Source organism: Amblyomma americanum, chromosome 3 (genome assembly GCF_052857255.1).
Source record: "Amblyomma americanum isolate KBUSLIRL-KWMA chromosome 3, ASM5285725v1, whole genome shotgun sequence".
NCBI lineage: Eukaryota > Metazoa > Arthropoda > Arachnida > Ixodida > Ixodidae > Amblyomma > Amblyomma americanum.
The window spans coordinates 168,903,971-168,930,438 of record NC_135499.1 but is presented as its reverse complement, the minus strand read 5'-3'; the positions used below and the strand labels follow the sequence as shown (position 1 = coordinate 168,930,438).

The window sequence follows — 26,468 nt, the reverse complement described above, 5'->3', positions numbered from 1 at the left end:
GCTGCCTGGTCCTCGGCTGACGCAGGGCACCGAACAGAAGTCAAAGCACATGTGCCTCCTTATACCGCGCAACGCCTGTACGCACTCCGTGTAGAATTGCACGCATACATATACCGACACGCCAAACACGCATCCGTCGCACGAAACCAGAGCCGAAGCGACCACTCGGGGCGACGGCAGCGCTGCCGGAGAGGCATGAGCTGCAGCAACAAGCCGAGTTGGTCAGGTGGCGGGGCCCCGACTCTGGCGATGCTTCGGCTGGCCGTCGCATTGCTGCTGGTCGCGATGGTGCTTCGAAGCGCGGACGCGTCGCCGGACTGGCACCAGCGTGGAGGCCGGAGGCGCCAGCAGCAGCAGCAGCGGAAAGAAGAGCTGCCCCTGTACCTGACGCCGTACGTGGCGAAGGGCCGCGTGCGCGATGCCCGCGAGCGCAGCCGTGTAAGCAGCATCCGCGGCTCGCCGGATGTCGAGAGCTACGCAGGATTCGTTACGGTGCGGGAGCAGCAGCAAAACCATCTCTTCTTCTGGTTCTTCCCGGCCATCGTGAGTTCCCGCCGACAGGTCACGATCCTTATGCGAACGGTGGATGTGTTTGTAGCTTGTGCTTGGATGAATGAGCGGGAGAGCTCTGGTGGTGGCTGTTCAGTCATGGCCGCTGGGAACCTGCGCGAAGATTGGGCTTGACACAGAAAAGACGCGAAAATAAGCATCTCCTAAGACCTAACGTGGACACAGGAATATAACTCTGAAGGTTTTCTGCCATCGCTTCGATATATATATATATATATATATATATATATATATATATATATATATATATATATATATATATATATATATATATATATATATATATATATATATAGATCAGTTATGCAGAATTGCGAATGCTACTTACGTTACAAGCAAAAAAATCACAGGACGGTTACCAGCTTGCATAACGCTAAGGATCCAACGTTAGCCATGGCTTGTGAACGCAAAAGAAAAAAAAATGGAGACATTAGAATTGATGAGCATCCGCCTCGTATTCGGGGGGGGGGGGGGGGGTACTGGTCACGTGCATTTTCACCGGTGGGTGCCCGAAGGTGCATTTTTTTTATTTACCTTCCGTGACAGAAGCATTACAGAGGAGAGTGGTCACAAACAGAACAAGAGCAATGAAGCAAGCAGTAAAACGTTATACAAACAAGATTATCCTGATTATGCAATTAGCTAATGAGTTCCAAAAAAGTTCAATTCAATTCAATTTATTCAACATCTTGAGGATGTTGGTTATCAACAATCGACACAGCGGAAAGGTGGTTCCATTCGGGAGATGTAAAAAGAATAAACAACTGAACAATGTTTTTTTTTTGCTGCAATGATCGAGATTCACTATGTGATATGTGATCTGCCATATGAATGATAGGGCAGTTAAAGAATTAGTTCCCCGTGCAGTACAGCGCGGTGGAGAAATTTCTCAAGTAGAGTTAAGCGCAAAATTTTTCGGCGAAATGACAACAATGGACGTTCATGACCACATTTAATTCCCGATATACTGGCTGTAGAGCAAGTGGAATTATTTTGAATAAGTTTTAGAGAATTTGTTAATTTAACGTAAGCAGGGTTCCACCTGAAGAACAGTAAAATTTTTGGCGTATTAGCATATTGAAAAGGAACAATCAGCCCGGCGGTGTACTTCCGAACGCCAACGGCGCAAGGCTGAGGTAAGATCTAACTAAGAATAGATAACGCTATAACCACTACGCAAGTGCAGCGGGGTCCTAGAGCTTAAGCATCCGCCTTTAAATTTATGCGAGATGTGAGTGAGATGGTGGCTAGTAGGTAGAAAGCGTTTTTAATGCGTTAGCAATAGAACGCCCATTAGTGCAAAACGTATCCGACGTTGGTGGTGTGGGAAGCCTAGAGGGAGAGGAGGAAAAGTGGAGAGAGCGAGTCGAAGGGAGGCGACGGGGCCGAAAGGAAAAATGCGGTGGCCAATCAGAGTCAAGGGGTGGGGAGAGTGGAGCAAGGAGATTCGGCGTGTCACACTGACAGCACTCGGGCAAGAACAGCGCTGGACTGAGGGGTGGGGGGCTAAGGGGGCTGCAGCCCAGGACGTCTCACCTCGGACAGTAGGAGAAGGGGCCCATTTATTCTAACCTGCTTAGTATATGGAACCATGCGCAACGAAACTTCGAGCGACATGTATGAAGCCAGAAAACCAGAACGAGCAGACGGGGGCCCCCTGCCTAATGTAACAGCATGCATTTAGCCTGATCATTTGAGGAGAGCTATATAGACTGAATACATAATGGACCTTGAGATTATTTTCCTGTTGATGATGATGGTGTATTTTTATGGTGCAAGGGCATCTGTGGTCAAAGAGCGCCATGGCACAAGGTATTTTCATTTGCTCAAGGTGGGGTCAAAGACCCATTTCTCAAGCATTTCACCCTGAATAAGCTGAGCACCAGGCCAGGGGAAGCTTGCACCCATTGTATCACCGGTGGGTACCCGGCGAGATTATTTTTCTTGTAGAATTCATTTTTATTATAGAGAGTGTTGTGCTTAAATTCATCCTTGAGGTATTCCATTTTCCTGAATAAAATTCCTCAAAAGGGCCGAGCTAGGCAGACATTAAATGAATGGTTAGACAAGAAGTCTTCAAGGCAGTTCAACTTCTGGCTGTGGATGCCAAGCTCAGCCAGGTCCTGAAGAATCCCAAACCACCAGGTTTTGTCATATGCTTTCTCTAAATCGAAGAAGACAGCAGGACAATGTTCTTTGTGTATGAAAGCCTTTCAGACAGTATTTTCAAGACGAACTAGGTGGTCGGTAGTGGAGCACGCCTTTTTAAAACCACATTGGTGGACATCCAGAAGCTCACGGACTTATACGAAGGTTAATCTGATATTCAATACACTTTCAAAGGATTGCACTAGACAGCTGGTGAAGGAAGGGCAGGTGGTTTTCCAGTTTTCAAAAGTGGAACAATAATGGCATTTTTCCAGGCTTCGGGTATTTTCCCCGATTCCCAACTTTGTTAAAAAATCTTAAAAGTACCTCTACAGCGGGTTCAAAGAAATGGGCTAGCAGTTGATAATGTATTTCGTCAGGGCCGGGTGCAGTCTGCTTGCCGGCGGATAGTACTGGATGAATTTTTTGAACTGTAAGTAAATTATTATAGGATTAATTTGCACCGCCACTTGTTGGCGGTCTTTGTTTTTCAGCTGTGCTTTTGTATTTTAGGAATGATTCTGTGTAGTGAGATGAGCTGGAGACTAGAAAAATATTCACCCAAAATGTCTGCCTGTTCTATATTTTCCTGTATACCAGGGGCTGAGAGAAAAGGAACTGTGAATGGGGAGAATTGCTGCCACTCATCTTTCTAACCTTCTCCCACATTTGTTTTGATGTGGTTGAGCTGTTTATAGACGACACGTAATCTTGCCATGAAGTTCTTTCGGCATTACGGCGGATACATCCGGATTTTGCTCTGGACATTTTAAAGTTTATGAAATTCACCAAAGGTAAAATAGAATTCTGAAAGATTGAATCACGGCAGAATTTTTTTCACCATATCAGGGCGGCAAAGCTGGTGCTCCTTGTTGTCGGAGTTTTCATTATGCATTATTTTTTAAATTCTGTCATAGTAAGCAGTTACCATGCTGTGTCAAAATGGTTTTTTTCTGTTGAGTTGTTTGGCGGTTCTATTTAGAGGAGTCGTTGCACCACTTGGTTTTTCATTCTATTGCAGTTTTCAATTTCTTGTGAGGGCAGAAATTGCTTTCAGGTTCATCGCTTTCATGTTCTGCTTGTTTCTGTCGGGTTCATGCAACGACTGCTTGTTCAGCATCTGGTGAATCAATGTCCAATACCTCATCACATGAGGTGGGCAGCTCTTGCATTCTAAAAGTCTCGTGTTCTGAATGTCTGCTTTGGAGGAAAAAGCATTTCTTGTGATATATAAGGTGGAGAAATGTCAGAAAAGGCGACATTTAGACAACACAAACTGTTACAGAACTCAAACACAACCGGAAGGCACGTTCTACTTTAGGGTCTCCATCTTCCAATCATTCAATTTGGAATCACTGATCTTTGCAAACCCTTGTAGCCCCCGTTAATTAGTTTTTATGAAAGAATTTACTTTGAAGGAATAACGTCACCTGCTAGTCCGCCTCTAAAACAAACACCATTTTTTAAAGCGAAAGCTTCACTAGCTTAGCTGCGCCGATTTCGCTGTGTCTGCACGAATGACCTTGAACAGGAGCGGAGCTGCTTAAGTAACCACGTGACGTACCACGTGCTTCGCAGCAGCTGCAGCCATGTGCACTGTCATCGTTGCAGAGCGCTGCGCGCTGCCTATCCAGCGTCTCGCTACAGATGAAGCAAGTCAGCCGGAGCCAACGTACTCAAGAGTGGGTACTCGCAGGCATCGGGCCGAGTCTAATCATCTGGTCGACACTGCCAACCGTGTAAAAGATTTAGCAATCGATAGGAAGCGTAAACGCACTAAACAGGCAGCCGAAACCAATGAAGAGCGGGACCTTCACCTGGCTCATTGCTAACCACAGTTAAACCAAGGCTTAACCAGGCGATACCAAAGCTTTCGCTTGCATAACCAGGGTTAGCTGAGCTAAGCCGCAGCCAATTTTTTTTTCCACACGGCCGAAGGGAGGCAGTGGTATCTATCAATGGTGGCAGCAGAGTGCGAGCAGTTTTCGCACTCTTCTTACAAAATAGCGTTTGCCTGCGGTTTTTATTTTTAATATATATATATATATATATATATATATATATATATATATATATATATATATATATATATATATATATATATATATATATATAAACAGCTAAATGCTGGATTTTCCACAAAAACAGTTGACGTTTTCTTCCTCATGTCATGCATATGTCTGTGATTCCAAATCGCTGAACCAGAGAGGCTTAATAGCATTTTTATTCTATACTGCATGCAAAAAAAAAAGCTGTAAGCATTTTGTAAGGGAAATAGCACCACGAAGATAACTGCCTCTTGGCGTCACTGTGTTAATGTAATTTTGGTTGCAAAAAATGGTTTCTTTGCAAATAGGTAACAAAACTTCCTTCTCAAAAATGGCTTTGCGAAATGTAGTAATGCGAGTGGCGGCAGACGTGTGAAAACAGTGAATGTTATAACTATAGTAGGCTGGTTAGCTAAATTCTAATAGTTCATAGCAATATATTACAAAACTTAGGATTGGCAGCTAACTGTTACTACGGTAGACTCCGTTTAGATACCAAATTACAAGGTTTTACAAAGCTGTCTCATGTTTCCTTTGTATGTGAGGACCATATAGGACCATTGGAGCCAAGTATTAAACTCAAGGGAGGTCTAGAATATATATTAGTACTATTTTAAAATTTGAGCAAATGCTCACTCTTGAAGTCTGCGCCATCGCTAGCGTATCAGCGTGACATAGATTCAGAAAAAAAGAAACACAATCAGGTATTTGTTGTGTGTTGCACAGTATTCTCAAATACGGGATGAAGTTTTGCGGCCTAGCAACCTTGCTTACGATTCTTTTTTCTTCCGATGGCTCCACAGCCATCCTTTAGTTGATGAAACCGAAACAAGTTGCATGAGAGAAGAAATCGAATTATATATTATTTAATGGTCATAGGGGAATACCACATGGTGAACCGTGTTTTCCATTGTCTAGCGCATCACTTGAAATAAAACACGACCTAAAATTAGGTGTCTATGACTCGTTTATCAGAAATGCCCCTAAAAAAATATGCGAGCATGCTAGCTATATCCATATAATGTAACATGAAAACAATGACTAAAATAAAATAGCCTTTAATTCAGAGCAAGGATAAGGATGTTGGGGAGGGCTTTATGTGCATATAAACCTATGCAGTTAGCCAGGTGAAGAAGAACTATAAAACATGCCATGATTGTGCTGCAGCCATCACAGGTAGCAGTGTAAACCTCCCTGAAAACAGCTGGTTACGTGTGAAGTATTTTGTGCCTGGTAGCATACCTTTTGTATCCCCATCAAAGGCAGCACTTGACTTGCTCAAGTTATGTGAAGCCGCCTTCATGTTGAATACTGAAAGCACCCTCAACAACTGGGCTACGCTGGAGCACATTGAGAAATAAATTATAAGATACGTAGCTACAACTATACCATCTTGCCACAGTATGCCTCAGAAGCTCGCGACCTGCAAGAAAAAAAATGAAACTATATCGAAACCTGACTTGGGACCAAAATGTGAGAGCAGGAGCATTGTGATGCATCAGACTGCCAGTGCAATAATGTGAAGGTATTGCAGTACTATCTAATGGCATGGTTCTGCTTAAGTTGCAAGCCAGGCAAAGTACTGAAGGGACACTTAAGACAAATTGCAGTTAGCACGTATCAATACACTTAACATGGCAAAAATTAAGTTGTTTTATTACCTTAACCTATTATAACCGTGCATACAAGGTCAGATTTTAATAATGAGAATATGGCACGCTACATAATACATGTATATTACATGTAATACATGTAATAGATCTGGCAGCTCAACTCCATTATAGCGAGCCGAAAAATACTACAAGAACTACGGCTTCCGCCACAAAAGCCACCCTATGTCGCTGAACCCCTGGAGCTTGAGACGCGGAAACTATTAACAATTGCACCAATTCCAAAGAATATATGCAGCAGATTCACGACAAGGAACAAACGGGCATAGAGCAAAATTTATTCCAAGTAAACTAATGAAAGACCTTTCTGAGGAACCAGCCTATTTCGATGCTGCCTGCAGGCTAGAGGGGGCCGTGATCATAGCAGTGGTAGATGGGAGCCACTCCCAGAAGGTAATTGGATCCGTCAATACGCGTAACGCTTTAATAGCTGAAGAGGCTGCGATAGCCTTAGCATGTACATGTACTACAGCCAAAACTATTCTCTCAGACAATAAGGCGGCTGTTAGGAACTTCGGCAAAGGCCTAATTTCCAAGCAGGCGGCCAGTGTACTGAGGAAGCACCCGCTAAAGCGGGAGGTTTCAATAATCTGGGCTTTTTTTTTTCGAAAACTGTGCCATGAGGCATAAGGTGAAAAAAGGGGAAGAAATGCGGGAGATTGAAAGTTGAAAGGAGTGAAGACCCGTTGCGCTGAGGTAGTCGCAGAGGTTGCCGATGAAACAATTGTTCGAAGTACACTGCACATAGTCACGTTCGCGGTTCCACCGCAGGCCCACCTCCCTGAGGAGCTGTTTTCTAATAGCAGCCGTCACTGGGCACGTCCACAACAAGTGCCGCACATCACAAACGTCCGGTGCAGCGCTACAGTGAGGGCACCTGTCAGTTGCTGGCAGATCTTTCGCACGCCACCGATGACGGACAGATGGTGTCAGAGCCGCCCCTGCCCGAATCCGGCGCACGGATACCTCCTCCTGCCGAGTAAGACTACGGGGGAGAGGGTGCGAACACGGAGGAATTAGAGCGCGTGTTCGCTGGCGCAGAACTTCGGAATCGGAAACATGGGACAGGAACGGATCTGGGGGAAGAGGGGAAGGTGGCGGATCGTCTAATGTATGAAGATGAGTCATAGCATCCGCTTGAATTTTATGTGGATCCTGGGCATGGCCGCGAATCCAGTGTATGCGCACAGGACGTGGATACTTTGCGCAGAGCACGTGAATTGATTGTTAAATCTGGAATGTGCGTCGAACAGCCTTAAGCTGTTTAAGGGCGGCGCGGGAGTCGGTGTAAATATGAACTGTATTGAATGCTGGAATGAGCGGAAGGGAAACAATGGCATTATAAATGGCTTGAAGTCCCAATGCCAGGGGAGTGCACATATCTGCGGTATACGTCGCGCGAGAGTTGAGATGAAGATGAGATGGACTATACACAGCAGTAACACCCCTCTCTGCAGAACGTGATGCATCCGTGTATAATATGCACCCTTCAGGCAGATACGCTGCTGATACCGACGGGGAAACAGTGGGGCGATTGTCAGTGAGCTGGCAATAGGACCACGGTGGAAGTGACTTTAAACGATGAAGTTTGAGAGACTGTTTTCGAGGTCTATTTGCCACCCGTTGGTCGATGATTTCACTGAGTGTATTAAGTTGGGCGAACTCCTGTAGCACTGGTATGGGTGTTAAACGAGGCAGATATGTTATGACGCGCATAGCCTCACGATTGATAGCTTCAAGGAAGTCCCACTGTCTGCGGGTGAGACGTTGAAATTGTGCCTGATATACTATCCGTGGCTGAAGGATAGAGCGCACAAGCTGGCGGGCTGTATGAGCACGTGCGCCACCAGAGCGCATAGCCATACGACGAATCAGACCTAGAGTAGCGTGAGCCGATTTACGGGTGGCTGTCAGCCACGGGGTGCCAGTCCCAGATGTATGGAAGAGAAGACCAAGAATACGAACAGTTTCTACCTGAGGAATCAGAGAATTATGTACCCCAATATTTAAAAGGGGAGCTTTCCGTAAGCCGGCTTTATTTCCAATTCGAATGAAACATGACTTAGTAGGAGAGAGTGTTAGACCCAGAGGTGGGAGGCGAGGTGTCAATACATCCAGCGCGTGTTGAAGGACCGACTGATGAATAGACGCATCTGGATGACAGCACCACAAGGTTATATCATCGGCATACGCAAGCACGCGGATAGAAGGGATGGACTCTAGGGCTCGAACAAGAGGAATTAAAGCCACATTAAATAATGCGGGGACGTGAACGGAGCCCTGCGACACTCCTCTATTGGAAGTGAAGTTACCAAAGGGCTTTCCGTGGACACGCACACTGAAGATTCGATTTGCTAAAAAGGCGTGAATGGAGAGGAGGAACCGGTGAGGGAGACCAAGAGTTTGAAGGAAGGCAAGAATGACAGAGTGAAGGATGTTATCATATGCCTTTGTTATGTCTGTAGTGATCACGGTTCGTACAAGGTGACTCTGCGGAGAGTGGTCAAGCACATCAGCAGCCAAAAGAGCAAGGCCGTCCTCTGTTCCAATTTGTGGGTGGAAACCAATTTGGGAATCTGGGTAACAACCATGGGATTCCAGCCACCGCGACAGGCGTGCAGTGAGAATGTTTTCATAAAGCTTGCAGATGGTAGGCATAAGGGAAATGGGACGAAGGGCCGAAAGAGATACTAGAGGCTGACCTGACTGGGTTCAGTCATCTGGGTTCAAGCTCATGAGGGTCTACCAGGCAATGAGGCTGCCCATCGCCTCACTCGAGATGTATACACCCGAGCAGGCCGTAGAGACCCCACTACCTGGAGACAAAGACCCCCTCATCACCTACAAGGAGCACTCTGAGACTCCCAGACTAGGCCGAAGGATCTATCCACCACTAGATAGGTCCCTAACACCCTCAGAGTGTAGGGCCTGGCAAAAAATTAAGGCCAATCGCTTCTTCCCTTATGTTACACTGCATAGTGAGCTTACAGGCGACACAGATGCTTGCAATCTCTGCAACGTACCTCTGAGTCAAAATCATCTAATCTGGCAATGTCACAAATGTCACAAATCGTTCACTTAGCGAACTTTCTGCACAACTCTGTGTGACAGGACGCGAGTCCCCTGGGAATAATGAAGTTGCTGCACGGAAGAAAGCTTACTGATGTGTTCCCGAACCTTTCAGTTGCTTTGCGAATGTACTTAAGCATACCCATGGCAAACTGTGAGACCGAACGATCGTTTTCCAAGTTGTCGCTGATAAAAAATCGCCTTCGTTCGAGCCTCCTTGACGACAAGGTGAACTCGCTTGCTATCATGTCCATTGAAAGTGACCTCCTCCGCGATCTATCCTTCGAACAGATATATATCTGATTTCGCCAAAGCGAAGGCGCGAAATATGCCATTTTAAAAGAGGACTGTTCGCGCTATACATGAATAGTTCCAATAAGTTCGTTGTGTCGCCTCCCAGCCTCCACGTTGCCAATGAAACGCTGAGTAATTCAAGATATGCAAATCTTCGTTGTTCGTCTCTTGTTTGTTCTTCTTGTGATATCTAGCGTGCTTATAAAGAACTGTATTTTTGTTGTTTTTGATAGTGCCACGTTTATTTGGTGTCGTCCTTGCTTGTCTTACCTTTGACGAAAATATTTTCAAATAATGTTTTGTAATTACAGTTGGTAATTTTCACCTGTATTCTAGTGCATTTTTATGGTGTTTGTATTGCCCTAAGTATTGTATATATCTATTGCATATTTATAGAGTAACGTGTATAACGATTACTGCAGTCTGATGCTTGAATTTTATTTATTAGTTTTTTTTATTATTAGTTACCTGCATCGCCCCGCAGGGCATTACAGCAGGGGGGTACAGACTTCATTTATAGGTATAAAGCAATTATTGCAGTGCATGGAAAAATGCTTCGTTAGATGTAATACATACAATGCTCGATGGCAAACTGTTCCAGTCCCGAACAGTTCTAACAAAAAAAGAATAACGCAAGACGTCACCCTTGCAAGAAAATTCTCTGACCTTCAAGCAGTGGTCCAGTCGCTTTGATATATAATGAGGTGCCTGGATATATTGTTCGCGGTTTATGCCAGTTTTTGAATAATAAATCTCATGGAAAAATTTCAATCTGATGTACCTTCTACGGTCCTTCAACTCTTGCCAGTTAAGTTTTCGTCTGCTTTCCGTCATACTAACTTGCCAATTATAATTACCAAGAACAAATCTAACTGCCCTATTCTGAATTTTCTCTAATTTTCCTACGCACTCAGATGTGTGCGGGTCCCAGCAAACACATCCATATTCAAGTATGGAGCGTACATAACTGAAATACAGCTGTGTTTTTAAGTTACTTGGTAAATGGCTAAAATTCCGCCGTAGAAAACCCAAACGTGACGCTGCCTTATTCGCAATATAATTAATGTGCTTATTCCATCGTAAGTCCGATGTAAAAAAGACGCCTAGATATTTAAACGACTTGCTTATGTTGAGAGTAAGATCATTAATTCTATACCTATACGGATGATTAGCACGTTTTCTTGTGAAGGTGACGTGAACAGTTTTGTTTATATTTAAGGACATGTCCCAACGTACACACCAGTCTGTCACAGTATCTAAATCAGTTTGCAGGATTTGTGATTCAGAAGTGGAATTTACTACTCTGTAAACAACACAATCATCGGCAAACATCGTGAATGAAGACTGTATGCCAACTGAAATATCATTAATATACAGCAAAAACCATGCGTCTCCTCACGGTATTAAACTTAGTGATGCAAACAAAGCCTAGCTTCAGAAGGATCGACATCTGAGCTGTGTTGTCTTCTCTACGTTCTTGTTCGTCTAGAGCTATAATCTAGAGCTGAAGGTTTTCAGTCATCTATAGTATTTTGAATTGGCAGAGAAAATAAAGCGAGACCCGACAGTGGCGACGCGTTGTGTTGGAACTTTCCAGCTCTGAGGTAGGCGGGCATTGTCGCTTTAAATGAATACACTACATATTATAAATAGAACTCAGCGCAATACAGAGTTCTTTTGTTGAAAGACGCTGCAGGGTGCCCTAATTCATTGGCCTTAATGTACTACTGTCATGGCGCATTGCATGGTGTAACCCAGACTCTTTTATAATTTTGCTTTTGCTTTTGCACGCAAGGTCTGCAGCCAGGCACCACTGCATCATTCAAATGTCTTTGTGCATCATCCCTGTTGTTAAGTTGCAGTACCAGTAATAGGTTCGCGTATATGAACCAATTATGGTAAAAGTTTTTCCTTCAAAAAAAAAAAAAAATAGCAGTCAAGCTAGCCAGTAGGCTCACACCGAAGAGTTCAGACCTTGTGTACAAGTGCGCACACGTTTTTGCACTGCGCGCGCAGAAGAAGCATCCGAGCAGCCCGGCTCCGGTGGTGCTGTGGTTGCAAGGCGGCCCGGGCACACCGTCCCTCATGGGAGCGCTGGTAGAGCACGGGCCCTTGCGCGCTTCGCCGGACGGCACGGCGGGTTTCCGGGCGCACACGTGGGCTCACGAGGCCTCGGTGCTGTACGTGGACCAGCCCGTGGGCGCGGGATTCAGCCACACGCGCGACGGTGTCGAAAACCACTGGTACTGCGCCAACGCGTCCGACGCGGCCGCGGACCTCTACGAGTTCATGGGACAGTTCTGCGTCGTCTTCCCTCACTGCCACCAGGCGGACTTCTTCATAGCTGCTGAGGGATACGCAGGTATACACGACACGGCGTACGACACGTGACTGATTCGTGTATTAGAACATCAGCGGCGCGAGCAAGGACGGCTTGTGATTCGCTGGTCGCTGTGGTATATGCCATATACTGGATGTTTCACCAGACTTTCCCCCAGGTGGTCTATAAAACATTTTATAGCTCCTACGGCATACATCGTAGCCCATGTGTAGCTTCGGGACGTTTAACCCTTGAACTAATGATTTTGTAAATAAGGTTGATTTTGATGGTGCGAACATCGCGGCATGAGAGCACGTATAGTCACGTGACAATTTTGGAAGGGACATTTTTCAACACACTTTACAGCTTTCACATTGAAAAAAAATTATCGCTATATATAACAATAAAAAGGAGCGTTTAAATAATTTGCTGACCTCGTCATGACGATTGTCTACATCTCAAGAAGGAAGCGACAAATGCCCCTAAAAGGAAGCCCTTCAACCAATGCCGTCGACCTACTGTCATGACGTCACGGTCAACCGCCTTGCATCTGCCACAGCGCTGGTAGAAGCCAGTAGCTGCTGATGGCTAGCAGCTGAAAGGCAGTTTACCGTAACGTCATGACAGAGGTGCTACTTGAGCACGCCAGCAGATGCAAGTGATGTCTTGGCAATTAGTCGACGCCATTGGTGGGAGGGCCTCTTCTGAGAAGCATCTGCCGCTTCGTTTTATAGTTGCATCCCACTCAAGTTGAATCTTTCCACAGTGCGCTGTCTTTTTAAATAAAAAAAAACTTGGTCCTGCTTATCTGCAACACCCTGTATAGTGTAGGGTGTCCTCTTTGAAAATGCACGTCTGTCTGCAGCCAAGTTCGCACTGACTCTGGCTACCATGCTGAACATGATACGGGACGACGACTCGATTCCTCGGCTGACGGGCTTAATCCTGGCCAGTCCGTTCATGGATCCGGAGAACCAGGTGGACAACAGCGAGCTGCTCCACCAGACGGGCTTCCTCACCAATGTCCAGGCGGCGCTCCTGTGGGAAGACTACCACAGAGCTTTTCTCCTCATGCGCCGAGGGAACTACACGGCAGCCAAGCAACTAATGGATGACATCATAGGTGAAAACAAGGGGCTGGCTGTTTATATGCGGTATATTATCTTACAAAGGGCACAGGAGCTGCTAAGCTTGACAAAAAAAGGGGGGAGGGGAGAGAGAGAGCGGTAAATCATCGCTGAGAGCAAACACGCAGAGGAGTGTGTTCTTCGGCTCTGGACTAAAGTTAACAGTTGGGTTCATTGCTGCGAGATCATGTGTCGCTCTGTTTATGATTCCCATCTCCGCGTTGTTCTCAGTATATTGAACCCAACCGCATGGAAATTTACTGGCATGCAGCACTGCATTTATTCAAAATACATTTCAGTTAGCACTGGCCCCTGCGCCCACCATTGAGTGTGCGTTTGCGACGTGAAGTTTCATTGTTTCAATATGCACGGAGGAAAAATAAGAAAAGCACTCGCATTGTGAACGGCAGGCAGAAGATGTGCAAGTAAGCTCGGCTCTGGGGTCCTGCGGAGGGCGTCCATCAAGCATTCTCGTTGCTCTCATTGTCGTCTTGCTCTTGTTACCACCCTAAAGCACGTGCGTTTAGGGTGGTGACAACGTTTGTTCGGTTGGGAGACGCCATTTTGGTTCTCTATTATTGCGTAAATCCCCGGTATGAACACGAAGGCGGTACATGTCTGGCTGAGATAAAATTTATATGCCTGGCAGCTGTATAACATCATCTGGCTGCCCGGACAACCGAAAATGTCGATTTTCAAAGTAATATCGCGGTGCGGCAAAGTCTAGCCTTTGAACCAAAATGGCGTATAGTTGCCATCATTCCAGACTTGTGAAGTGTTCCCAGAAGCACGCGGGCGTCCGCAGACGGCAACCCAAGAGTGGCGACGACGCTCTTCGGCAACATGACCGGCCTTCGGCAGACGTACGACATGGACCTGACGGAGCCACCGGCCATCTTCGCCGCCTACGAGGCGTTCGCTGAGCGCTCCGAGGTGCGCCGCGCGCTGCACGTGGGACGCCGGCTGAACTTCGTGGCCGACGGCGAGGCCGTGAGGCACGGCATGTACGCCGACCTGCTGGTCTCGTACAAGCACCAGCTGGCCGACCTCTTGGACCAGGACCTCAAGGTACGTGCGGCGCCACTCTTGCGTAACACAGCTTTCCCATAAATATCCACCACATTCTTACAGGGGAATAAGAAGGGGGCGGAGTGCATTTGGCAGGCACTCGATCAGATGACATTTCTCAATAGAAAGCATACGACATCTGTATGTTGCCAGTACTCACTTATGCGATGGAAACTTGGAGGCTAACGAAAAAGCTCGAAACTAAATTAACGACAGCGCAGCGAGCTATGGAAAGGAAATGATAGGTGCGACGTTAAGAGACAGGGGAGAGCAAAACTGGACAGGGAAAAAACACAATTTAATGATATCCTAACCGAATCCAGAAGTTGGCATGGACAAGAAATTTTGGACTAAGGCAAGGTGTCCAAAATAACCAATGGGCCCTTAGGGCAATTATTTTATTTTTCCTTCTTGTCTGTACACGCGCGCAACCAGGAAAACTTTACTGTTATCATTTGTAAATAGTGTATATATGACCACTCCCTATGTCCTTTCTTGCTGTCCCCTCGCCTCTTTCATTTCTCTTCTTCATACTGCTTGCTTTCCTTTATTTCCGCTGCCCCAGCTAAGGTGCCGCCGACACAGTGATAGCAGATGCCGGGGTTGGCAAAAATCTTTTAACTTCCTTTTTTATTATTTTTATCAATAAACACTTACTACTACTACTACTTAGGGTAAGAGAGTGGATTCCAAAAGAAGGCAAGCGTAGTAGGAGGCAGCAGATAGTCAGGTAGGTGGATGAAGGAAGTTTGCGGAGACAGGATGGCCGCAGCTGGCACTGAACAGTGTCAGTTGGAGAGATAAGGGGGAGACCTTTGTCCTGCAGTGGACGCAATTAGGCCTATGACGATGACGTGGCTCAGCAAGGCGACTGCTTTATTGGCAGCGCACTCTGTAAGAGCGTCTGCATCGGTTCGAGTCGCGGACAGCAATGGCGCACTCCTTCTTAAGTTGGGCCTATAAAACATGATCAGGCAGGTTGAATGTACAGAAGGAGGAAGAAGGAAAATATCAAACAAAGCACAGGGCGTTTCAAATATGGTAGCGATCACATATTGCACATACAAAAGGCGGGCAGAAATAAAATCAAAAGTAATACCTGACTGGTATCATTTCCCATCACACATAAGTTAAATTTCATGCGCCACTCTAACCTTCACTATGCTATGTATTGTTATATACAGCCTAATTATTTTGAAATTTCAAGAAAAGTCGCTATTGGCACAAAGTGCAATCGCCAAGGAAGTGTAATCGCGTGATGAGAACGTATATTATCATCGTGCTCCGCCATTGAAGGCTGAGGACAATGAGCGCCAACGAATTACCTCATCAAACTTCTTAGCGCTATTCCTGTGTGGACCTTTCTTGTGTTCGTCTTGGTTGCGCTAGAGTTCTTTTGTTACAAACTTCTACGGACTGCTGTTTGTGTAAATTGCAAATTGTGGCATTTAACGTCTCGAAGCGACGCATGGGCTGTGAGGGACGCCGTATTTGAGGGCTTTGAAATAATTTAGACCACCTGGGGTTCTTTAACGTTTACATGGCGTTCTTTCACATCAAAACACGACCTCCACAGCCGGGTTCGATCCTGGGTCCTCCGGATGAGTAGCCGAGCGCCACAATTACCGCGACGGGGGTGTGTGCGTATGTCGTTTAATTCTCGCTTAACATGGCTGCTTGCTTACTTTTACATTGCCTTTGATTGAAGCGTAGTGACCTTTCAGCGATGCACAAGTTGGGCCTAGCGTGCTACGAAGGAAACAGCCAAAACGGGCAGGAGATATCCAATAGTTTCTCGATAAATTTTATACAATCACTTTGCACATAAAATGCATGCGTAGTTAACCCTGTAGTCCCCGACATTCAAAATGTTCAGCCATTCATCGTCGCACAATGTTAGGAAGACTCTCGGTCGCAGCGCTCCAGTGGCACACCGCCACTTTTGGATCGTTCGCCACGCACAGACAAGCTACGTACGTTGATGATAGAAATCACTTCCCATCGCGGACGTATATGAATAACTGGGCCAAGCAACTTCTTCCTGTGATTGGATAGCTGCCTATAGCCAATTTAGCTGAGAGCGCCTAGCAGACAGCTGCCTATCTGAGAGGCGCGCAACGATACAGTTCGATATGTATCAAGCTATAATATTCAACTGTAGTTGACGATGTATGTTTCCGCTAGTCTTGTCCCCGCGATTATTTGAGAAGATGCGGCAAGTGTTTATCTTTTTGCGCATTATAAAGTCATCTCATTGGCTGAGCCAGGTCATCTTCTGTAAACCTGCGTGGCTTGCAAGCACATATCGAGTGCTTCCGATTCGATTGTTACATCCTTGAAAAAAAAAACGCGAAAGACAGAACATGAAATAAAGCTCTACAACATGAACTGGTGGGCGAGTTGGCCAGACATAGTTCTTGTAAACCAGCACAACGGCTCGAAGCCAAACAAGGAAGGGACAAAACACAGCGCTGAACTAACAACAGAATGGTTTTGTTCAGGACACCAGTGCTTAAGCACGCGCTGGTATCGTAGAAAAACAGAAAAATAAAGAGAAAACATCAAGTTCCACAGGCTAATCATTCTGAGCGTGCGAAAGCTTTACCGATGCACGTAATCTACGTCGTAATCTACTTTGATGCACGTAATCGTACGTCGGCCAAGCTGGTCGTTGTTTAAATAAAAGACTTAAGGAGCACAACAATAATGTAAAGAATTCCGTCCGCCATATCGGGATTCATTGTCGTGATTGTTCATGCCGACCAATGTTCGAGAAGAGCAAAATTCTAGCAAAAAGCAAAGACTGCAGCTCACCAGAGAGATAATTGAGGCATCAGAGATTATGAGGCTAGGTACGGAATGCATAAGCACCCCTTCTGTTGCTATCTCGAAGAAAGAGCACGAATACTTGATGTCCTATATTACGTGCATCGGCAAAGCTTTCGCAAGCTCAGAATGATTAGCCTGTGGATCTTGATGTTTTCTCTGTATTTTCCTGTTTTTCTGCGATACCAGCGTGTATTTAAGCACTGCATGGTGTCCTGAATAAAACCATTCTGTTAGCTCAGCGCTGTGTTTGTCCCTTCCTTGTTTGGCTTCGAGCCGTTGCGCTGGTTTACAAGAAGAGGAAATAAAGCAGACAGGGCACGTCTCTCCCGTTTCCTGCGAGAATGAAGACTTACCAGCTAGCTCGACTACCGACACTCCTGTACAACCTGCGCATCGAAGCGCGTGTGTCGTGCAGGTCCTCGTGTACTGCGGTCAGAAAGACTTGGCGGTGCCCTTCAGTTCCGTGGAGCGCTTCATGAAGACGGTGACCTGGAAGGGCCAGAGGGAGTACGCCACCTCAACGAGGTTTCCGTGGCGCATGGCCACGGACCAAGTGCTGGGATACTACCGCCACGTGCACAACTACACCGAGGTTGGTGGCCCACGTGTGCTCTGTGGAAGCTAAGCTGCTATCAATAGGTGCGCGTTTTCAAAGACTATAGCAGACGCCTAACGGATTGTACCACGGCGCTCTTTTGACACAGATGTCATTGCGCCATTAAAAAAGTGGTAGGAATTTAACGTAGTTAATCCGAGCAGATGTGCGAAAGCAGCGCCCCTTGCCTGAAGGGCGCGAAAACAAGAAACCTTGAGGGTGGCAAGGTCACCCTCAAGGTCACCTCCGGTTGGCTACAGCTGGCGCAACGCTCCTCCGAACCAACCCAAGCTTCCTTCCATTGGCTGCAGCTTGCGTGATGCTCCTCCGAACTAACCCGAGCTTACCCGAATTACTGCGAGGCTTCACGCAAGATTTTGATTGGAACCGTGTTAAGTAGTGCTTTCGCACTAAAACATTTTCATCACTTAATTAACGGGCCCGGCATGCGTAGCCCTGAACATGGCGATACAATGGGTACAAGCTTTCCCCTGGCCTGGTGCTCGGCTAGTAAGGGTTGAAATGCTTGAAAAATAGGTCTTCGACCCCACCTTTAGTAATCGAGAAATACCTTGTGTCATGGCGCTCTTTGGCCATAGACGCCCTTGCGCCATAAAAATCCATAATCACCATCAACATGCGAGAACAAGAGGCAGTTCCTTTGGTCCTTGTTCTTGGACAGCAGACCGGCTGCGTGCAGTCATGTATGTGAATAGCGCCACTATACCTACTGTGGCGCGATGGCATCGCTTACTGATATCGAGATATACAGTCTAATAATATATGTGCAGCCTTGTCCGTGCGTTGTAATGTTGTGCGGTAAGGCGCCCTCTGTTGTGAGGACATCATCTTCCTTTAGTTACGGAGAAAACGTGAACAGATAGCACTGGCGAAGAGTTGCTTAAAGCTACCGTGAAACGTTTGACATGTTGATATTGGCCTACAGCAGCCGCAGAAACGAAGTCGCAACAAGATCGAACCATACTGGGCATTTCAGTGCTTTGTGCACTTTAAGCATCAACCGCGCATCGAAATGGTATTTAACGATTTCGAATACGCGTTCTACCGTCCTACCACGACCGATCACTCCGTCGCTTTTGAAGTGGAGAATGTCTACAGGCAGAGTCAGCCAGCACAATTCAGCCACGATGTCCCTGTTCGAACGGTTATCGGAACGTCGACCTCTCAGGACCGGGCGGCTACTTTGACTGAACTATGAGCCCACCTTGCTTTTGTTTGTTGCATAAGTAAACGACAGTGTGTCCAAAGAAGGCGATGGATTTTCGTGTAGCCGACTCGCTCGACTGCAGTCCCGCCGTAAACTTCTCATTATGTCGCTAGCAGGGTCATCTGAAATTGTAAATACGCAGACACGTGCCTCTAGGTGGCGCGACTGTTCGGAAGGCTGGTTTTGCGTCACATATACTGTACACAAGGAACGATCGGGCCTTTCGTCGCGCACTGTGGCGTATGGGGTCCATATTGGTTGGAATCGGGAGGACGTGATACTCTCCGCGGTTGGCCTAGGGTATACCCTTATCCGTGGTGTGTGAACGCTACCTGTGTGCTGTGACGCCCTAGCCGCTGAGGGCCCTGGTGCCTGTACAGCTGGGGCGCAGGCGGCGTTCTTGAGCAGTTATGAGTCGTTCTTGAGCATTCCGTTCGGAAGGCTGATTTGGGCCGCGTATACTTTTACACAAGGAACCACCCTGTTCTCGGGCAAGAAACTTCGTCGACCACAGCGACTCCGCAAGCCTTCATCTATGCGGCTTTTTCAGAGAAACTGAATGTCCAATCGCCACACGCACATAAAAAAAATCGTGCCGCTCTGGAGTTTTTCTGTAATGCATGGAGCCAAACGCTTGCAGTATTGCGTTGACGTCCTTCTTCAGAGTTCGCTGAATCTATCAGCTAATTAAGCATGCATTAGATGAGCTGATGAAGCGTTCAGCCCCACACCCACATGAATGGATGATTATTTCTATGCCGTGACTTCGCAGGTGCTGGTGAGAGGAGCGGGCCACATGGTGGCATACGACAAGCCCAGGGAACTTCTGGCGCTCATCGAGAGATTCATTTTTGGCCTACCGATCGAAGACGTGAGATGAGTGAACAGATTAAACGGTCTCACACGGGGACATAAGGCTGCAAAGACTTCAGTCAGCAATGCGAGCGATGAGAAATCGAGAAGCAGCGTGGGCCTACTGCTGGCGACGAACATATTAAAGAGGCAGCAAAATTGGAACTGTGAGGAACAGCAGTTATATGAAGTATAATTAAGGCATACTATTTTAGCTATTCATTGTTTGGCGTCAGTACCGCGCATATTGTCTCAAAATAAAATTATTTCCGAGCATGTGTTTGTATCTAAAGGTTGTTTTGTATCTAAAAGTGTAATAAAGATGCTGGTAATAAAGTGCAGCTTTTCTTCAAAATTTTCTCCGAGCTGCTCTCATTGTGCACGTACCGTGATCGAAAAAGCACACGATGCGGACGTGGGGTCATCCCGCGGCCAATTTTTATCTGCTGGGCCATTCACTATGGGGAAAGAAGGGGAAAGAAGACTGAAGCCCATGACCTCGCGCCTGGAAGTAACCGCAGGCGGCCGTGTTACCTCGAAATGCAGGTTTAATTTCTTTTCGTGGACGTCATTGGTAATGGTAGAGGTCATTGGTAATGGTGGAGGTAATGGTAGAGGCCACGGATGCTGACAACAATTCTGCTGACCTTCTGCACCGTTTAACATCATTCCAGTGTATGCAACTCTCTACGGCGCACATTTTCAGAGGTGCGCCTGTTGAACCTCTGGTTCCGTTCGTGCTGCCAAGTAGTGCGAGGGGCCGGGGCCATACCCTGGTGTACAGTCTTGGCAAAAATATTCGCAGACCAGGGGCGGATTTATCCCTACTGAAACGTTCCATATGAGCCGGTCGTATGGAATTATGGGAATATGAAGTCCGTAAGATATAGAAAAATATACGGAAATCCATATCTTGTCTGTACGGAGTCTAAAAGAATTCCAAATAAATTCCATAAGGTTTCCATACATTGTACATGACGTCATATGGAGTCCGCAAATTTCTATACGTGCTTCCATATAGTCATACGGACGCCATATGCCCCATACTGAATCCATAAAATTTCTTAAGCAAACGTTTGGAATTATGCAACTCTTCATATAGAAATACTCAGTAGGGATGGAGCGTGGGCAACCCCTCCCCCCCCCCCCCCCCCAATCCAGAAATTTTGCATAGGCAAACAATGCCGAACGCCATTATTTCGACCGCCGCGGTGGCTCAGTGGTTATGGCGCTCGGCTGCTGACCCGAAAGACGCGGGTTCGATCCCGGCCGCGGTGGTCGAATTTCGATGAGGCGAAATTCTAGAGGCCCGTGTACTGTGCGATTTCAGTGCACGTTAAAGAACCTCAGGTGGTCGAAATTTCCGGAGCCCTTCATAGTACGGCGTCCCTGAGCCTGAGTCGCTTTGGGACGTTAAATCCCCATAAACCAAGCCATTATTTCGAAGAAAAAAGGCGACGAAATACAGATAAAATGGGTCTTAATTCCACCCCCTCCATTTTCCCTCTTCAAGAGTGACCCATAAAGCTGCCCCTGTTGCAGACCGCTGGGTTTGCTCGTGCAGTGGGGATATCACGCTAGCCGCGGGCACTCCGATCGAAGCTCCGAAAGTGTGAAGATGACAGTTCTACGGTCATCAATACTGCCACCGGTGGAATTTGTGCGATCTATGTTGTCCTGGCAACCTCGCACGACCAATCATTTATTTATTTACCCTCATGGCCGAAGCATTACAGAAGGGAGTGGGTGGACAAAGTATTAGTGCACAATTAAAATAACAAAGCATGGTAAGACATAGTAACTCCTAATTATACAACGTTAGCTAAACACATCTGAATCGGGTGCTATAATAAACGGAAACTGTGACGGAAGGAAGGCGATTCTAAGCTTTTGAAGTTCGAGGTAAAAAATGGCGGTGGTTTATCTCTGGTTAAACCTGGAGTGACGCGATAGCTACATCTGGCCGAGTGGAACTCGCTCAGTCGAATTGCAAAGTCAGTCCTTCGCCGCTCCGTTTCGCTGGGCGTTCCTTCTTCATCTTTGTCCCACTTGACACGGCGCATGCGCAGAGCTGTTTGTTGCAGCTGTTGGGCGCCGCGCCGCCGGCAGCTGCTCCGCACCACGTGACAAACCACGGAACCAACGACGCCGCCGCGGAGCTCAAGTGGTGCCAAGCTGAAGGGTCGAAGAGGTGGCGTAATGTAGCTATTGCTACAAAAAGGGCGAAGAAAGGTTTTAGTATGACATGGCTCGATACCAACCTTAAAGCCAATGACAACATAGTCAGATATATAATGTGGCTGCAGGATGAATTCATCACGGAGGGTCGGGTGACAGTAAAGCCTGTGAAAAAAAAAAAAAAGCTTAAGCGGAACTTTTTTCGGCGGGATGCTAATGGCGGGATAGATATGCGATTTCATAGAAGTTATACTGGCAGTACAGTTATAGCAGGAACAAGTTAAGCGAGTATAGTTATTCTGTACCATTTCAAGTGAAGTAATAGTTTTTTTATTTATTTCAGATGCCTCAAAGCCCCTTGGGTAAAAGCTTTACATTAGGGGTTAGTGCTTTGGTGTCAGATTGGAGTGGAGTATTATGATTTATATCAAATGATTGTTTTAATAAGAGTTTTAAAGAAGAAGTAGCAGCTGAGAAGTTACGGCATAAGTAACCTGACATGCGATTAGCGTTGTTAATTATCTTCTCAACATGCAAAGACCTGCGTAGATTAGATGTGATGTGGACGCCTGATATTTATAGGAGGAAAGTGGGGCAAAGGCAGAGTTGTCCAGGTAATATGTAAAAGGACTATTAGAAGCACGGGAGACACGCATCGCTTTACACTTGTTAATATTTAATTCCATAGGCCAGGCATTGCGCCAGGTAAATATAGAATTTATGTCTGACTAAGTATGTTGGCATCGTTATCAGAATGTATTTCATGGAAGATTACGCAGACGCCAGCAAAAGGATGAATATTAAACGAAACTATAAAAGGAAGCTCGTTAATGTAAATGAGACAAAGAAGGGGCCTAATACGGATCCTTGTGGGACTTCAGATTGAGCAGGACTGTGATTAGAGGAATTTTCATTGTCTACAACAAATTGAGAACGATTAGAAAGGAAACCTTCGATCAAAAAAAAAACGATTACAATCAATATTAAGCTGACTAAGTTTGTGAAATAGAACCGTGCTGCGGCGTGATGTAACCGATGTCACGCAGCTGGCAATTCTACCTCTGCATGGCTCTGTAGCCGCCTCCGCGACGCCGCCGCACCCCTTCTGACCTGCACGCGAACTTCGTGAAGGTAGTCGTCGCCGCACCGCGCTCCGCTTTTAAGGGTATGACGCGATAACTAATGGGTTAATGCCCATACATGCAGAAAGTGGTCTTTCTCTACTTAACATTCATTGATCCCTGTGGGTCCTCGTGCCACTACTGGCTCAGTGGTGCAGCGGTTAAGCGTTGCGCCGCTGTCCTGGGATGGGGTGGCAAGTGTTAATGTCACCGGTGGAATTTGTGCGATCCAGGTTGCCCCGTGTAACCTAGCTCGCGCGGCCTATCATTAATCTAACCGCCACCTGCCAGGCTGCATAAGGACGCCATCTTTCATAGGTGCCATCGAGTGTTAACACAGAGACGGGTTTTCGCTCAATGGGGCACGTAAGGCTTACGCCTTAAAATTGCCCGATGCTTGCGTTGTACTATAGAGCGACCTTCAGTGACACCTGCGGTTGTAGGAAATGCCGATGACAGTCGGAGCGTTTAGTAACTCAGGTTAATATCTAGTGCAGGATGTTAGTTGCGTTTAGGATGCTACACTGGCAAAGGCGTCACGAGAAAGCTCTAGCGAATGCATCGTGACGTCATCAATGACGCCATTTTGTCTGGGCCAACCAGTGACAGGCAACGCGTTGACGCGTTGCAACGGGCGTGTTACACCAATTACCTCGGCGCCGCAAAAACGCAAAACTCGGAATTAACAGCTGTCGCTGTAAAAATTGTAGTTCCCATAAGTGTTCACACGGGTAGCTTTTCAGCTGGCACCCCTATCCTCTAACGCATGTCAGCGCAACACGAACGGGGCACAAGACGAAGGACTAGCACAAACAGGCGCTGTCTATCAACTGGTTTTTTTTGAAGAACGAAAAGCGTATAAATACAAACAGTGAACTACTTATCAATCAACAAAAGTTATCTGGAAGGCACGTGGGAGGTCAGATAGCTCGATTCCCTCTCGGATGACGGTATGGAAGGGCTGCTGATACATTTTGCGCCGTTGTGGTAAATATAAAAAGCTTCCATTACCTCGCGTGTTAATTTATTGTTATGTCGGAATAAATTAACACGCGAGGTAATGGAAGCTTTTTATATTTACCACAACGGCGCAAAATGTATCAGCAGCCCTTCCATAACGTTATCCGAGAGGAAATTGAGCTATCTGACCTCCCACGTGCCTTCCAGATAACTTTTGTTGATTGATTGATTGATTGTTGTCTTCCTCTCACGTCCTCGTTTTTTTGCGCTAAAGGCTTTGCCATTATGAGTGAACAGTACCAACTAGCCCAAGAATCAGCATTGTTGAAGTAGTTCACTGTTTGTATTTATACGCTTTTCGTTCTTCAATAAAAAACCAGCTGATAGTCAGCGCCTGTTTGTGCTAGTCCTTCGTCTTGTGTCCCGTTCGTGTTGCGCTGAGAGCGAAAATGAACACTTACCAATTCGCCCAAATTTCCGCCTTGCTCTAACGCATGGTCTGAGAATGCGCGAGCACCCTGCAACCACGCTCATAGGCCACCCTACGAGGTCGTAGTACGTGGAAGCACTGCCTGTCCGTCCCCTCGACCGGCCACCAGCTTCGTCCCGCATGCGCGGGAAATTGCAGCCGGCGCTGCGCTTTTGAATTAAGAGGACCACGCACGAAGGCAGAAATCTGAGCCAGTTTCCTCTCTCGCTCATCGAAACTTGAGCGTCCCTCTCATTTCATAAGTCAACGGGGAGCATAGCATGAACAACACTGTCGAACTGCACACTCAATATTTTGAGGTTGAACAGCAGGGCTTGGTTCTCGACATGAAAGCACGCAGACACTAGAAGAAAACGCTCCGCATCTTCCACGGCGTCTCAATTCAGGCAGCACGCTATATATGAAGAAAACACTCTGGCTTTCTTGGAGTTGAAAGAAGCTTGTCTGGAAATTGCGAAAGACTTGCCAGAAGAAAAAAAAAAACGCAGATTGGTTTTAACTACCGTGCTCTGATGCTCACTCAGCTGCGCTCCGGTACATACCGGCTCGCTTTGTTCATGTCACCATTCGACAGGAAGCAGAAGAAGACAACGACGCTAGGGATACGCGACCGGTGAGCTTCCACTCCTTTTCTAGTCAAAACTTTCCTGTATCCAGCAATTAACCGCCTGTGTCTTGGCCACTCCCCCGTAGTGGGTATGTGCCAGCAACGTCTGAGGCCTTCCTTCCTTCCTCTGTTTCTCGATAGATTGGAATAGCACATGCATACTATCAGCGTCAAATGAAATGCGAACAAGACAATCGAAACGCAAACGGCAAAACTTGAAGATATCGCACTAGGAAGGCACAATACTAGACCGGTTGATTTTCGTACCGAAGGCGTAAAAAATTGGCAGCGGTTTAACTCTTCTAAAACTAGTTAGACAGAGCGAAAGCTCCGTTACACTTGGCTACGCTTGGTTAGACTCAGGTACACTGTCAGCCGCGCTCTCATCCAAGGCCGAGTCACGTGCATAATCATATGACCACATCTGGTGAAGCGGCGGTAGGCTGCAGCTGTGGCGAGTCACGTGGTCTGACGTCGCAGCCACACCTCCGGCGCTCCTCCTGCTGAAGGTCAAACTGCAACTCCTGAAGACCTAGGCGAAACACGGCGTAATGGAGCTCTAGCTCTAAAAGCGCTCCTTGGAAGTGTTGACAGGCCACGGTTGTATTTCCTCTCCAGCCGCTACAATTTATGACTGTGCTCGCGTTTCATTTGACGCTGATGGTGCCGTTATTTTGGATGTGCACGGCTGAGCGTGTACGAATAAGTGGTGGAGAGTGTGTACATTTCAGTCGTGCAGTGGCCTTCGGCGTCTGATATTCTCACGTGATGCAACGCTCACGCCGTGGCGCTCGCAAGTTACATGCCGGCTTTTTTTTATGTGTGTTACAGACAAGCGTCTCTTTCGCGTGCTAAAAGGAAGCCCCAAACTGCCTCTCGTCGAAACTACCGATTCATTGTCTGCCGTCCCTCTAGGCATTCCGGGTGTGTCGTGCAGTACAGGGACAGGCTACGATAATCGCAAGCAATGCTTTTTAGCTTTCTTTTTCATGATGCGTTCGCACAGGACAGCCGGCAAACGCTGGCATTTCACTCTCAGCGACGCAGAAAAATCCGTCCTAATGCAATAAAGTCATAAAATGAGGAGAAAGAGCAGAAAAGGCTATTCAAAAGAGATGGCTCCTTTTCGGAACCTACCTTCACGAGGTTGCGGGATACTAGCAACTAAATGCACCTTCTCACTGAGCTGCTGCCCGAGCAGAGCGAAATGCAGCAAATACGTGCCACGGGGGTTATGACCGCATATATGTTTATTGCCTTACTCTTTCGTGTACCGTTTTACGTACACAAAGCA

At 46.7% G+C, this 26,468-nt stretch overlaps 1 protein-coding gene across 1 annotated transcript; it reads left to right on the top strand.

Annotated features, from left to right (window-relative positions):
- LOC144125383 (putative serine carboxypeptidase CPVL) lies at positions 1–20,177 on the top strand. Its single transcript, XM_077658713.1, has 6 exons — positions 1–543; positions 11,816–12,161; positions 12,985–13,242; positions 14,052–14,314; positions 17,559–17,735; positions 19,739–20,177. The coding sequence occupies exons 1-6, from the start codon at positions 196–198 to the stop codon at positions 19,844–19,846; spliced, it is 1,500 nt and encodes a 499-aa protein (XP_077514839.1). The 5' UTR covers positions 1–195; the 3' UTR covers positions 19,847–20,177.
- Positions 20,178–26,468: the final 6,291 nt, after the last annotated feature.

Excerpts from the sequence above, each read along its gene's own strand:
- LOC144125383 (XM_077658713.1), top strand. The coding sequence starts at position 196 with ATGAGCTGCAGCAACAAGCCGAGTTGGTCAGGTGGCGGGGCCCCGACT. Across the intron at positions 544-11,815 it reads TCTGGTTCTTCCCGGCCATC|AAGAAGCATCCGAGCAGCCC; the intron begins GTGAGTTCCCGC and ends CTGCGCGCGCAG. Across the intron at positions 12,162-12,984 it reads AGCTGCTGAGGGATACGCAG|CCAAGTTCGCACTGACTCTG; the intron begins GTATACACGACA and ends GTCTGTCTGCAG.